The 16,013-nt window shown below is 36.6% G+C and overlaps 1 protein-coding gene across 1 annotated transcript; it reads left to right on the forward strand.

Annotated features, from left to right (window-relative positions):
- The first annotated feature begins 1,280 nt into the window (after window positions 1-1,280).
- On the forward strand, window positions 1,281-6,060 carry LOC113274565 (acyl-CoA thioesterase 2-like). Its single transcript, XM_026523943.1, has 16 exons — window positions 1,281-1,508; window positions 1,599-1,666; window positions 1,766-1,847; window positions 2,052-2,098; window positions 2,192-2,314; window positions 2,452-2,529; window positions 2,757-2,844; window positions 3,601-3,713; window positions 3,881-3,943; window positions 4,031-4,086; window positions 4,506-4,610; window positions 4,726-4,782; window positions 4,922-5,023; window positions 5,411-5,459; window positions 5,604-5,672; window positions 5,784-6,060. The coding sequence occupies exons 1-16, from the start codon at window positions 1,400-1,402 to the stop codon at window positions 5,859-5,861; spliced, it is 1,287 nt and encodes a 428-aa protein (XP_026379728.1). The 5' UTR covers window positions 1,281-1,399; the 3' UTR covers window positions 5,862-6,060.
- Window positions 6,061-16,013: the final 9,953 nt, after the last annotated feature.

Consider the following 16,013-nt stretch of genomic DNA (forward strand, 5'->3'; position numbering starts at 1 on the left):
AAATCCTCTACTACACCAAAATCTACCACCCAAATACTAATAAATCCTAAATAAAAGGTCTCGGTCACTTTCATTTCTTTTGGTATTTGAAAGATGTTTTTATAAGATCTCCACACTTTAGAATGGAGACTCAAAAGATGTTTTTGGTATTTGGATACTGTTACTGTTAAATTGGCACTGTTACGTACCCTGATTGCTTTAGGCAATCAAAATTTAAAAAACTCCAGTTCATGTTATTCACATGTTCTGATGTATTTTAGGTTAGACTTGATCCAATCATTGCCTTATGCTTTGATACATCCTGATTTTAAAAACAAAATCAGTTTGGTCCTAGTTGTTAGTTCCTCTCGTTTGCGAGAGAGAAGAAGGTCCTCTAGAATTGTTTTTAGGTCTGAAATGATAGGCAAGAATCGATGGGAGATACTACAACTTGAATGATTCTTTTGTCATCTTGATTTTTATTTTTTTTCTGTAAGATATTCGATTTCTTAAATAAACTTTATTAGCCTTTTCCTCGAGGAAAAAGAACAAACGGAGACTCGAATCTCGATATACCAGTATGACAGTCGGGCTCTGGCCAACTAGGTTAGCCATGTTGGTTCCACTCACTTTTGTTTCCCACTCAGAGACTTCCATACGACTGTCCTCCATATGATTTTTGACTTTGACAAGTCTTTGATATACTCTCAAAAAGACCTTCATCTATTCCATTTTCGTCAGTTTCAAAATTGTGTCCAGCTTCTGTTTATAGGCGTATTTTTTCAATGAACTCTCTATTATAACCTTTCATTTTTTATATTCATAAATGCATATTAATGGGACCTAATCTAAAATATTCAAGAAATTTATACAATTAAGGAAACAAATATATATCCTTCATTCCTTTTAAAAAACAATATATTTGGCTCCAAGAATTAAATTCCCTAAAATGTTTATACTCCATAAATTTTATATCTTTTGATTTTCCTTTTCTATTTCCTATTTACAATCCTCTTAACAATTTTAGGCAGTTTTTAATACTTGTATTTTTATTAACATAAAATAGGTAATAATAAAGAGTAGTCAAGTAAAATATCATGGTCTTCTTAATATTGTGACAAAGTCAAAGCAGACCGTATTTTTGAAACGGAGTGAGTACATCATTCCGGCCAAAAATTCAAACCGGTGAGTGGCGGGTGGCAATTACAAAACTGCATTATACGCGGCGTAACCGTCCAATTCATCCAGTCATTCCAGTCTTTCAAAAATAAAGGCCCTCAATTAAAACGTGTCCGAAAATAAAAACAAGATATCGCTTCGCAATGAATAAAAATCCCAAATTATAGGAAAAAAACCGAACCAAACAGTTTAGGTTATAGAAAAAGAGAGAAAAAAAAATCTTAAATCGGAATTTTGAATCATGAGTACAGAATCAGTGATCGAGTTTTTGTCTCACGTTCCATTATTACAGAGATTACCGAGTTCATCTCTTGATAAGATTGCTAAAGTCGTTCAATTCAAATATTACAGTAAGAATTTCGACAAATTTCTTTTTCATTTTGCATTTTTGATCAATTCTTGTATTTTGTTGCTGAATTTTGGTAATTCTTGGTGTATAGAACCAGGTGAATATGTTGTTAGAGAAGGAGAAATTGGGGATGGAATTTATCTTATTTGGGAAGGAGAGGTAAGTGTAATCTGTGTAATCAATTCATTCAATTTTGTTTTTGTGTTGTTTAAGTTCTTCTTGGACAATTGAGTGGAAGAATATGATTTATTTTGGCAGGCTGAGGTACATGGATCTCAGAATGTCGAAGGCGAAGATCGTTCTGAGATGCAATTGAAAGCATATGATTATTTTGGTCATGGTGAGTCCATTAGTCTTGCTGATTTAGGTCTAATTCTTGTCTAGTTAACCATAATGGAATGATTTTAATTGAAGAATTCATCTATCTAAGACTTTGCTGTGATGCTATGAACTGTATTCGATATCTCTGTAAGGTGGAAACTGCTGATTTTATTGTTACTTAACTTGGGAAGCATATGAGAATGTGACATAGTGGTTTTTACAGGGACTTCATCATCCTATCACCAGGTTGACGTTATTGCTTTGACTAAGGTATGTGTATTGTATAGCCTGAAGTGCGTAACTTCATGAAGGTACTTTATGATAGCGATTTCTGAAATGGGTGACTGATGTTGATGGTGGCAGCTAACTTGTTTGGTGTTGCCACAAGGGCATAGTTCATTGCTGCAACCGAAATCAATCTGGAGGGCAGAAGAGAATCAAGAGACCTCACTGATTGAACATGTATTGCATTTGGAGCCAATTGAAGTATGTTTCACTCTTGCTATGCTGCTTTTATGTTTCACTTTCCTACTAGATGTAGCAGAAATAGAATTACTGCTTCTCGGGCAATATCAGATATCTTATACTTATGAGTTACTCGTTTGTCTCCTTGTGTTTTGAAGGTAAACATATTTCGTGGACTCACATTGCCTGATGCTCCAAGGTTTGCACAGGTTTTTGGAGGACAACTGGTTGGCCAGGCATGCTTTTACCGTTCTATTTTACTTTTACTTGTCATATTTTGCTATCGTTCAGAAGGTATTTCAATTATTGAGTCTTGGTGGTATACAAATTGTCAAGGATTGTGTTGTTCTGAGCATATCCTTCATCTTGTTATTCTAGACACATTGATTGGGTCATGCACTTCATATTATCTGAGGGTTTAGTGTCCTAAATTAGTGATTTTATTGTGCCGTTTCATTTGCAGGCATTAGCTGCAGCATCAAAGACTGTTGATTGCCGTAAGCTTGTTCATAGTTTGCACAGTTATTTTCTACTTGCTGGGGATCTTGGCAGTAAGTTGACCATACTCCTTAGATCCTTTACATAATCAGTTCTATTACTTTTCTTCTTGAAGCTGTAGTTGTCAATTTGACAGAAACGTATGTTGGTGTCTGACTCAGATACAAGTGTCATAGGCATCTTCAAAATTCAAAGAACACATACATGCCATGTTGATAGATACTATTCAATTAAATCTTTAAAGTAATGAGTTTTGTCTAGCGAAAGAGAACGAGGAAAAGAACATATTTAGAAAATAAGCATATGTATAGGATGAACCCGTTTTTATCAATTTGATAGAACTGTATGTTGGAAAAGGCACGCCATCCAACTAATCAGCTTTCAGTTTGTGGGAGCACCTTAATGGTTGATGGGGATTTTTCAACTGGGGTATCCTACTAGTGGCATTTGAGGGGCAGCACAGAGATGCTACTAGTGCCTCAGTAATCGTTGAGACCAAATAATTCTTATTAATAATGGATGACACATTGACATTGTGCAGCGAGTGACAGTACAAGCATGAAGCAAAATAGATCATCATCTGAAATCTGGTTTTAGAAGTTTTGCATGTTACATAAGATTTATTTATGAACTGTAATTGGCTCATTGAAAGGTTGTTAACCCGTCTAAGTGTTTGGGTCTTGTTGATTAGTAGGTTCTGCTATTCTCTGTTGATGCGCATAGGAAGTGCATTTTGAATGCACGTTATATATTTTGGGATTTATGAAGTATATCGCACCATTATATAATCTAAACATACAATTTTGCAGTGCCAATCGTATATCAAGTTCATCGTCTGCGTGATGGGAATAGCTTTGCTACCCGACGAGTAGATGCATTGCAAAAGGGAAATGTCATATTCACTCTGCTCGCTTCTTTCCAAGTAATAACATTTTCCCTAATTTTGATCAGTTGTTTCTAATATTCGATTTCAGTATTTTCCACAGAAAACTTCATATGTAAGATACCAGTATTGAGAGCAGAAGCATAGGAATAAGATGCAATCAAATTTCCGGTTGTATTAACTATCTAGCTGTATTTGTTTTACAGAAAGAGGAAGTCGGGTTTGAGCACCAAGAAGTTACAATGCCATCTGCTCCTGCCCCAGAGATGGTAACTGTGTTCCCTTGCTCTTTCTGTCTTCTTTTAATACCCCAGTCGATTCCTCTTGTCTGACTGAAATCAAATGTTTCACTCCAGCTTCTGTCAATGGAGGAGCTGCGAGAGAGACAAGTATTTGATCCTCGTCTTCCCAGGTTTCATCTGTTTAAGATTTGATCTATGATTTTCTTCTTTTCACACATTTTACCCTGTATAATGGATGGTTGATTTTATAAAATCTACGAATCCCATACTGCATAGTTCACATAAACCAGTAATTTCCTTTTATAGTGTCTATACAACTTGCTATCTTTGAATGAAGACCCATTTAATGTTACAGCTTGTGAAGCTTGAGAAATCACTTCGCTTTTACATCTTATTGACCATCTGCCTCTTCGAGGCTCCTAGACTTCAGATTAACCGCAGCTATAAACTTCAGAGATACCATGATGTAGTCACTTTGTGCTCACCAATGTATTTTTTTTTCTTCTTTCCTTCCTATTATCGAATTCTCTAAGTCCTAAGTTTCATTGAATTCTCCAAATCCTAAGTTTCTAACTTAATGAAGCAACAGGAACTATCGGAACAGGGTGGCTACAATGAAGTTCATTCCTTGGCCTGTAGATATTAGATTTTGCGAGCCAACTAATTATACAGCGCAAACTAAAGCTCGTGCAAGGTTAGACTTAGTTCGTTACATTTTTGTATTTTTTTTCTTTAGCAGAGGATCTGTTGGATCTTTAGTTTCTAAGTTAGATGTATCACATTTTTTTGCAACTACTGAACAACTGCAGTACAAGATTCTGGTTCAAAGCAAAGGGAACACTTTCTGATGACCAAGCATTACATAGGTGAGCTATCACTCACTACAACTTATAACTTGGAAAATTGAGTAGTATGATTGAAAGGATATGTTGCTCGTGGAAAAGCATTGCACAGCTTCTAAACCATGCACATCTAATATGCCTATGTTGGATGGTTGAATTGCAGATGTGTGGTGGCCTATATTTCAGATCTTATATTTCTTTCTATAAGCTTGAATCCTCATCGTAAAAGGGGTTTGAAGGCAACATCGCTCAGTTTGGACCACGCGTAAGTCTCCATCTCTCATTTGTCCCAATTAAGTCCTTTATGAGCCAAGAGAAATTGAAGTCTGACATTCAGGCATATAGAGAATATTCTGTTTTGATTTTTGCATCTGTTGGATGTTTCTTTCCTTGTGATTATGTTGTCAAACCTTTAAAGGAGGACTTGACTAAATAAATGCAGTTTGTCGAAGAGTGAATTTAATCGTATTGAACTTGTGAAGGATGACCTAAGGCCAGATAATGTAATTAGAAAAATATATATGGAAGGGTTAAGTCATCTAGTCTAACCAACTATGTTGGAATTCTTGATTAAAATTCCACGTATAATATTTAAATCCATAATTCTAACCTTTGTAATTGTTAATTTGTTCGTCTGTTTCTTCCTTTCCAGGATGTGGTTCCATAGGTCTTTCCGAGCTGATGAGTGGTTATTATACGTGGTAAGTACAGAAACCTTTGAAATCTCTTGATTGCATACTTCGTAGTACTTGAATATCAAGTATATGTCTGGTTCACCTAATAGGTGTCAACTACTTTTGTTTCTGTTCATATTATCTAAAGATTATCCGATAATGGTTTGTCAGATTGAAAGCCCATCTGCCAGCAATGCGCGTGGATTTTGTTCAGCTCGAATGTTTAACCAGAAAGGGCAGGTAAAAGGATACACTTGCGGCATACATTAGAAACCAAACACTCTTTTCCTATCCTTGTTCCATTGATATGGATTTTAATTAGTACTTAAAATTGGTTTTTGTTGACGACAGCTTGTGGTGTCATTGATTCAAGAGGGTCTAATTAGGACGGCTAAAGCACAACAACCAGTGGCCCAATCAAAACTTTGAAAACGTTCACCTGAAGTTAATACAGATATATCTTTTACAGTGAGTAGATACAAGTATATTTTTTTTACAGAGAGTAGATTACTGTATATTTTTGTTGATCCCTTTGATAAAAATTATAGAAATAAACATCCCCAACAAAATACTCGTTGTGACTTCTGAGTTATTTATTAATCAATATAATATTTTCTTTTAAGTGCAAGAGGTAATAAGTATGCCTGAGATGAGGTAATATTTTCTTTAAGTCCAGTATCTATATCCTGCATTTCTCCCTGGAAAAAGAGTATGAGATGATTGCATGCGCATAGCGAGCGCATGTTTCTGGTTTGCAGGAGGTTGCCGGTCAACACCATTCTCTGCATGTTTCCACAATTTTTCGATCCCATCCATATGACCCATCCCGACAACGGCAACTATTTTTCCTTGAAAACGTCTAAGCTGCATAAACATATGCTTGTCTCTATCTTCAAGGACCTTGAAAGTCTCTGGAGAAACATCTTTCCAAAAACGATGTAGAATTTGGATCAATGATCTTGTATAGCCTTCCTTTTCTATGATCTCTTTATAGAATTCGTGAACTTTTTCATAGGAATACAAGATTGAGTCAGAAGAGTCTAGAATATTACCTAGTTTTTGATGAGTAACATTTATATTTTCATCAATGAAGAAACATCCAGCTCCGACACTAGCAGCTTCCTCCATCGCAACCCTGAATTCACTATTTGATCGTATAACCTCTCCCCGCAACAAGTGCAAACAGCTGCGTATAAACATACCAACCTTTGTGGACAGTCTACCTCGAGCTCTCTTGGACTTTTCATACAATGTGGACAAGTCATCATTATTGGAATTCTTAAGAAGAACAACTTTTCCATCATTGGGTATTCCAGGAATACCATGTTGGTAATGATCCTGCTTCTTCCCAGAAGATTGTTGGTAATGATCCTGCTTCTTCCCAGAAGATGGTGATGATGATGGTTGATAAAAAGAACTTGCTCTTTGTGTGCTTGCCAAAGAAACCCTAATTAAATGGCTGAAAATGGACGACATTAATTTCTTCTTGTTTTTGGTTTGCAAAGGAAGCCCTAACTCAAATTTTTTGATGATATTTTGTTTCAATAAGTGTAGTGGATTTTCAAACCTAGAACAATCAATTTAGCTAGGGTGACCGACTGAGTGTGCATACGGTATTGCGTTTGTGTTTTAGACGGTAGATAAAAAAAACCTAGCTCATCTTTGCCGGCTAGAAGTAGCAGTAAACTTTTGGAAGCAAAAACGTTACTTGTCAAAAAAGTCGGTTTTTAAACTTTTAGAAGTTGCTTATTTTTGGAAGCAAAAAATGTCATAAGTTAGTCTAGTATGTTTGATATCAAAAGCATAAATCAATCCTGAAAGTCGGAAATAAAAACATTTTGCTTCATAAAAGGTTAACTTTTCTGTTTTTCGAAGTTATTATGAAATTGTATATTCATAATAAGTTCTGACTTTTTTTACCTAAAATCCGAAAACAACTTCTTAACCGGATATAATTGAAAAATGACTTTTAGACACAAAAATATTGATTTTTTGCTTCTATCTTCAGGAATTGATGTCGGCTTTTGGTTTCCAAGCACCGTAGGTTGTTTGGATATACATCCAGAAGTTATTTTTTGATTTTTGGAAGAAAAATGGTCATAAGTTAGTATGAATACGTACACAATTTCAAAATGATTTTTAGAAACAAAAAAGTTAACTTCTGGTATCCAAATCCATTAGAAGTGATTTTCGTGTTTGATTCCTTACCTAATTTATGATTTTCTCGACTTCAACTTTTTAGGTGTATCCAAACAAAAGTGCAAGTCAACTTGTGCTCGTGAAAGTCATTATTCTAAAATTGTATACCCGAACACTTATGTTTCGATCTCTCTCCTAAACATCATAACTCCGGTCCAAAGGGCAATTCGTATGGATTCAACAAACACGAGATTTATTGATTTTGCTCCCACTATGGACTCAACAAACATGAAAAAAAAGTGGGCAAATGGGTACAATTTTATTGGTTTGTTGACTATGGACGACCAAGACTCGTGCGTCTTAAACCTCACGGACCAACTAAACCCGCCAACGGATAAAGTGAAACCGCACGAATGAATATAATTCCCCCGTGGGCAGAGGAAATCCTCCATCGGATAAACTTGAAGCGCCAACGACTCATCTAAACGGCTAAAAACTCTCATCACGGATCTCTTTGAATTTTCTATAAAGACTACTCATTTCAACCTAAAATTCATACCTTCACATCTAAATCTCTCTCAAAAATCACCAAAATATGCCTCCAAGAGTGTCTCATAGAGTTCGTGGTCCTAGATTAACTCCGTGAAAAGACGAAGGTACCCAAATATACCTCAATCTAAAACTTTTCCACCTATAAGTCCTTTATCCGAAAGTGATTGTCTATAGACTGAGTCGAGACAATACAACAAATCGGTTCACACTTGTGTGATCGTCTATGGATACGAGATCGATACAATATGACAACAAGATAATTTGTGTGATTGAATATGGATACAAGATCGAGATAATACAACAACGAAGTATGTTTACTTGATAAAGGGTTCGGACTTAACCAAACACAATAGGATTACTATCAAGTAAATAGGAATTAACGTTTGTGTAATTTACTTTAAATTATAATAACAACAATTATAATTGAGGAAAATAAAAGTAAATGACACAACAAGATTTTATTAACGAGGAAACCGCAAATGCAGAAAAACCCCGGGACCTTGTCCAGAATTGAATACTCTCAGCATTAAGCCGCTATACAAAATCAAACCAACTTCGTATAGTTGAGACCAAGCAACTAAACCTATATTTCACCTAGTTCCATCTGTATTCCAACGCCTCCAACTTGTAATAAGTCATGTACTTGGAACAATTCCTTTGGTTCGTATGCCAAATAGTAAAGGAACAACAAATCTGTTTGGTAGCAACTCTTTTCAACCAAGTGGTGTGAGTTCGACAAAAGGCTCTTACGTTTATCCCAATAAACTCCTTTGTCAGGTTCTTAGATCTATCTTATCAACAATTACCAAAGTAATACTTTGAATCAAAAAGAAACGTATTCATGCCGATCTACACAACTAATCAATCCAATCTACCACAAGGATAAACTGATTATAGTTGGATCCTCTTTTACCGAAACAAGTATTGTGCACAGCAAAGATTATGAACCCAAATCAGAAATCTTCGAAGTATTCTTTGTCTTCAAATGTTCCTAGATCTTCAATAAACACCTGCACACAATCAAAATGAATCTCTTGTGATCAATCACGCATATAACAGAGTCTGTTAACAATGGATTATCATAAGACGTCTTTAGATTTGCAAACAGTCTAAAGATCCCCGTCGAAACTTCGATCTAGTTTGAGTGAATCTTATATCAGAAGAGAAGATTCTCAAGCATAAACAAACTAGGTGCAATCAAAGTTCAACCACGTTAGTCAATCAAATCAATCGAAAACAAAAGATAAACCACAATTATCTAGTTTCCCACCAATGGTAATAATAGAGCGTCTCAATCCCAAAGAAGTCTTTAAACCGAGCGGCCTTAAGAGATTTTGCCTAATTAGGTTACTTTCCTTTCCGAATAGGCGGCTCCACCAGTAACAACACAACTGAGGTACACCATGTTTGTTTACTCCTGACTCATCTGAGTCGTCTGGATCTGATTCATCTGGATCTGAGTGAAATCACCTGACTCATCTGGATCTGAGTCGATATGTTTGTTTTGAGTCAGATCTGACTCATCTGACTCAGAAATAAGTGAGTCAGTGGTTTGGTCCCATGAGTCAGGGGTATTTTATTACCTGACTCAAATGAGTCCGAGTCATGGGTTATGTCTGAGTCAGAGGTCGAGTCAGATCTGACTCAAAATGGAAAACAAACGGTCTGACTGCTGACTCGGTCCGACTAAGGGGTTGACTCAGATTCAGACGCCGAGTCAGCTGCAAACAAACAAGTTCGTAGTTTTGCTGGCTCTGAGGATTAGTTTTCTAGAAATGCAAACTTTGATATTTATAGACCAGGGAAGTTTGGACACCAAGGAATATCCAAATACGAAAATATTCTCAAGATATGCAATATATATATTCCCAATTCGGTTTCCATAATTCCTGGAAATGCTTTGTCCAAACAATGACCGAAAATCTCTTAAAAAATATCCAATTAGTAAATGCACATTACTAATTTTCATTTTCCAAAAATAAAATTAAAAACCTTAATTAAAAGATTCTCAACTTATTTTTCGATCCTGGGATTTTCCTTTAGCTATTAAGGAATATCTTTGAACAATTAAAGATAAGCGTTACTGCACACGTTCAAAGTATGTCGACACCTTTACTTTGTAAGTCCTCTTTCATACTTACAATCTTGAAACCGATTTTCCACACTTCCAAACAAGTTTAGAATTGGTTCATCTGACTTTCAAGAACTATGTGATTGATTAAGAACACTCAATCATAAATCAAGGGTTTCACGGTTCTACCAAAACAAGTTTCGGTTCTACCTCCATGTGAGTACTGTGCATAGTCACACTAGATTTCCAAAAATTCGGTTGACTAGGTACTAGGATCGGTTCCACACATACTTATGGTAACTACTTGTATTTTCTGCACATGTCCATAGGATCGGTTCCCCTTTCACTAAAAACTTGTTGCACGTGTTCATAGGATCGGTTCCCCTTTCTACTAAAAACTTGTTGCACCTCATACAAGGATCGATTCCCCTCTTGTGATCGGTTTCACCTCTTCATAGGATCGGTTCCCCTTTGCCTAGAGTTGGTCATACCAATAACACTAAATCGATCATACCATCTCAGGTGATTACTTAAGATCGGTTTCACTAATAGAAGTCATACCAATACAAAAGTCAGGCCTTTGTGAATAGTTTTACCAAGAACATAAACAAGTCATGAGCGGTTATACTAATCACATATATTGGCAGTTCAAAAGATATGCAATGAATAACAATACCAATAAATCCTAGCGATTTCCCTTTCGATTCACAAAACAAGTCTTCCTTTAAACAAATGTAAAACATTTTTTCCTAGGATGAAATCTTCACCTTATACCCATACATAATCACAATAGCATTCAAACGATTATGTCGATGTCTTATATACAAAGTTTAATGGTTAAGCAATAAACCTCGTATTGTATTCCTTAATACTATGTCTAACTAGAGTATAATCATTCATGCTTTGCAGTTATGTTTTCAATATGCACGACTTGAAAGATACGTTAAGGAATGAAATAGTTCAAGTCAAATATCACTAGCCTCAAGTGGAAGGATGATGTTGTCATTGTAGCTCCTTACTTCTTCACTTCTTCAAGTCTTCGCAATACTTGTACTGTCTGATATCCTAATACTTTCAAGCTAACCTATACGAAGTTGACTCTAGTACATAATCAAGCGAATCTTTAAATGAGTTTTGTCTCACTAAAATATGACAACCAAACTTGACAAATCAATGCTTGGTGGGTTCAACCGAGCTATGCTCTAACACTCCGGAAGAGGATTTAGCTATTTGTAGAGGCTTTGTTTTTCAAACAAACGATATTATCAATGTAAATGAAGCCGCGTCAAAGATATCTTTTTGGGAGAATATTTTAGAAAGTTCGTCGCAGAAAAAGGGAACCTGTTTAATCGTGATGATTAAAGATTGTCGCATCGTGTTATTGTAATGTGTCGGGGAATATCGAAATCCTAGATTTACTAGTGGAAATTCACCAAAATAAACTGAATGGTGAAGCTGTAAATGAAGTGGAACCAAGAACACTAGCAATGTGGGCAGTATCTCACGGTAGACCTTTCGCCTTCCAAGATTGTTTCAATATTCTTAATTAGAGAGCTCAACAGATTCAACCCCTTCAGCATCCTAGGAATTCCACCTGGAGGCTATTAAGTGAGAATGTTAATTGACGTCTATGTAGTAGTTTCATAATTTAATCTAATGTACATTTTCTTTTAATACGATGTAGTTGGTTTAATCCATTGTAGTATATTTTTATTGTAAGAAAGGTTTAAATTAGTTGTGATACTGATGGTGCAAATACGAAGAAATTTATACTGATTAGATAAACATAACACAAGTTAACAGAACATAACACCAAACTAAAACATAAAAGAACAGAAACTAATGGTGAATCAATTCGTTCCTACACTTTAATCAGTCCAATATAATAAGAAACACCTAGGACATTTCCAGAAGTGCTTTTTGTATGTGCCTTCTTATGTAGAAGAGTAGCAATGCATAAAAGTCCTGCAGCCGGGATTTGAGCATCCACTTATTCTCTATAGACAATGTTTGTATTCATGATCTCCATCTCCACAGTGCTCGCAGTGTAATAACTTCTTCTTCAATTTGGACTTAAGTTTGAAGTTTCTGCACAGTGTTGCAAACTTTTATTCTTAATCTCTTAATCTATAAAAAAATGTCTATCAGAATTTGTGGTCTTAAATTTACCGAAGAGGATTTAGCTATATAAAAAGTCAACGTTTTCATAGGGTAAAAAATGTTATGCGCGATCAGGACATGTCGGACGCGTCTTTTTGGCAGAAAATTTTCACAATGTTCATCTCAAAAACGGGGAACCCCGGAAACCGAGATGCTCATGGTTTGTATCTTCACTTTCATCCAATTAATCGCGCTGTCATGCTATCTTTTGATCAGGTAAGGGAAATTGATCGAGAAAAATTTATCGCTGTAATTGAAGCTGAAGAGATTCAAACAGCTTTGGATGATTGGTAGGAAAATCACGACAAACCTTTTGTTTACGAAGCTTGTTTCACATTCGTAAAAATGGTTCATCTCAATCAGATATGTACTGCACCCGAAGGGGTCTCCTTGTCTTTACTATGAAAAAGATGTTACTCTTATTCAAAATTGGATACATATTATAACGAGAAATATGACCAGTGACGATTTCCGGGAAAGAGTATTGCAAAGGTTCGTAGTACGACGAAATGAATATATGAAAAACACCAAGAGCCTAAAACTATAAGATTTTCATTAGCAGAGGATCTATGGAATCTTTGGGTTCTAAGTTAGACGTATCACATGTGTTTTTGCATCTACTGAACAAATACAGTACAAGATTCTGGTTCAAAGCAAAGGGAACGCTTTCTGATGAACAAGCGTTACATAGGTGAGCTAAATCATTCACTATAACTTAAAACTTGGAAAACTATGTAGTATGATTGAAAGGATATGTTGCTCGTGGAAAAGCATTATACAACTACGAAATCATGCACATCTAATATGTCTATGTTGGATGGCTGAGTTGCAGATGTGTGGTGGCCTATATTTCAGATCTTATATTTATTTATATAAGCTTGAATCCTCATCGTAAAAGGGGTTTGAAGGAAATATCGCTCAGTTTGGATCACCCGTAAGTCTCCATATCTCATTTCGTCACAATTAAGTCCTTTATGAGCCAAGAGAAAATGAAGTCTGACATTCATCCATATTCTATTTGGTTTTAGCAGTCTATTCAGTTGAATGTTTCTTTCCTTGTGATTATGTCGCCAAACCTTTAAAAGAGGAATGACCATATAATTAATGTAGTTGGTTGAAGAGTGAATTTAATCGAACTTGTGAAGTAAGATCTAAGACCAGACAATATAATTAGAAAAATATATATGGTAGTCATGTAGTCTAACCAACCACGTTTGAACTTTTGGTAAAAATTTCACCTTTAATATTTATGTTACTTTAACCTTTTTAATTGTTAAATTTTCTGTATGTTTCTTTATTTCTAGGATGTGGTTCCACAGGTCTTTTCGAGCTGATGAGTGGTTATTATACGTGATAAGTACAAAAATCTTGGCATTCTCTAGATTGCATGTTCCATGCTTCGTAGTATTCAAATTTTAAGTATATCTCTGGTGCACCAGATAGGGTGTCAACTGCTAATTTTTTGTTCGCGTTATCTAAATATTATCCATTAATGGTTTGTCAGATTGAAAGCTCATCTGCCAGCAATGCGCGTGGATTTTGTTCAGCTCGAATGTTTAACCAGAAAGGGCAGGTAAAAAGATACACTTGCAGCACCCATTAGAAAGCAAACACTCTTTTGTTGTCCTTGTTCCATTGATATGTATTTTAACTAGTACTTCAAATTGGTTTTTGTTGACGACAACTTGTGGTGTCATTGATTCAAGAGGATTTAATTAGGACGGTTAAAGCACAACAACCAGTATCCCAATCAAAACCTTGATAACATTCATCTGAAGTTAATACAAATATATTACTTTTACAGAGAGTAGATTACTGTATATGTATATGTTTGTTGATCCCTTTGATAAAAATTCATTCAAGGTTGTAAAAATAAACCGATAACTGAAGCCTTTTAGTTCCGATCAAGTCATGGCAGGGCTAGAGATACTATCTCATAAAAGTATGTCAAAGTTTCTACACCAGCTCGCCTTCCTGGGCAACCTGTACAGAGACAGTAGTAAATCCTTGGAACATTCCGTGCCGCGTTCATTTACAGATAATAGAGTATTCACCACATCAATGGGATTACACAATTGCGACCATTGAGGTGGGTATACCCGCATCCCTTTCCGGGCAGCAGGGATACAAGGGAGTCCCCCATTTCACGATCATGCTATCTGCATAGCTACGCGGAGGAGTCTCCCCTTCACAATATGCCAAGATGGAGGTTTCACATGTTTACAATTTCAAGGGACAATAATCGATACCTTCTCGATAGATAGACACATGAACCAAACGGGTCTTTTCCACAGACGAACAAGGGAAAATGTTGAAGAGGTAATCGGGCTTGCCGTTCGCCGCGTCGAGCGGGGATCTAACCTGTACAGAATAACCAAAAACCACTCATACGCCAACACGTATTGTCCATCAAGAAACAACTGTCTCCAGTAGAATTATCTAGCCAATCCGTTTAAGGAAAGGTGAGCACCATAGAAAAGTTGTTCCAAACAAACACGATGTGCGTGAAAGATCTGTCTTACCAACGATAGAGAAGATTAATAAAAACACGGGGGGACACCATCAATACCATCCCTATCTTACCAACGATAGGGAAGATTAAGAAAGAAGAGGTAACCGGGCTTGTCGTTCACTGTTAGGGGCGGAGAGACAACAAGCACACGGGAACCAAACACCACTCATACGCCAACACGTATTGTTCGTCGAGCAACAATCGTCTCGAAAGAACTAGCAACTTATACCACTGAGTACAAGAGGAGCACGGGCTCCAAAGAAAAATCGTTCCGATAGGACACGCTGTGCGTGAACATGCTTTAGTGAATGGGGCCGACTCAATCCAAGTACAGAAGTCCTACCTCTTCGACGTGGATCGACGTTCTCCACTTTTATCTATTCAACACATCTTCCTATTTTAAATTCCGCTTCTTCATGTCACACTTCACCGACTCGTCTCACGTAAGTTTCAGTCGGCCTCTACGTTTCATTATACCCTCTGCGCAATATGCGTCTTATGTGAACCGGTGCATCAGGAGGTCTTCGTCGTATGTGCCCAAACCAGCGCAACCGATGCTGGGTGAGCATATCCTTAATTGGTGCTACCTTCAACTTCTTGCGTATGTATTCATTCCTGATACGATCATGCCTTGTATGAGTGCATGCCCATCTCAGCATACACATCTCAGTTGTGTGCAGTTGTCTGATGTCCCGGTCTTTTGTCGCCCAGCATTCAGCGCCATAAAGCATCGCGAGTCGAATCGCCGTTTTGTAGATTTTTCCTTTCAGTTTTAGGGGGACTTTCGGTCGCACAAGACGACCAATGCTAATCTCCATTTTCCCCAACCTTCTTGGGTACGATGTCGAATATCTTCTTCAATCCCGTCATCGCTTTGGATCAACGATCCCATATATTTAAAGGAATCCTTTTTAGGCACTAGTTATCCGTCAAGCAAAACATCCCCAACATCTAGTCTGGAATCATTGAAGTCGCACCTCAGGTATTCAGTCTTAGTCCTACTGAGTCTGAATCCCTTCAATTCTAGAGTTTTGACACACTAAAATATGACAACCAAACTTGACATACCAATGCTTGGTGAGTTCAACCGAGCTATGCTCTAACAAGAACCCTTTCCCAAAGCTTCATGGTATGACTCATCAACTTA

This window comes from Papaver somniferum, chromosome 4 (assembly GCF_003573695.1).
Source record: "Papaver somniferum cultivar HN1 chromosome 4, ASM357369v1, whole genome shotgun sequence".
Lineage (NCBI taxonomy): Eukaryota > Viridiplantae > Streptophyta > Magnoliopsida > Ranunculales > Papaveraceae > Papaver > Papaver somniferum.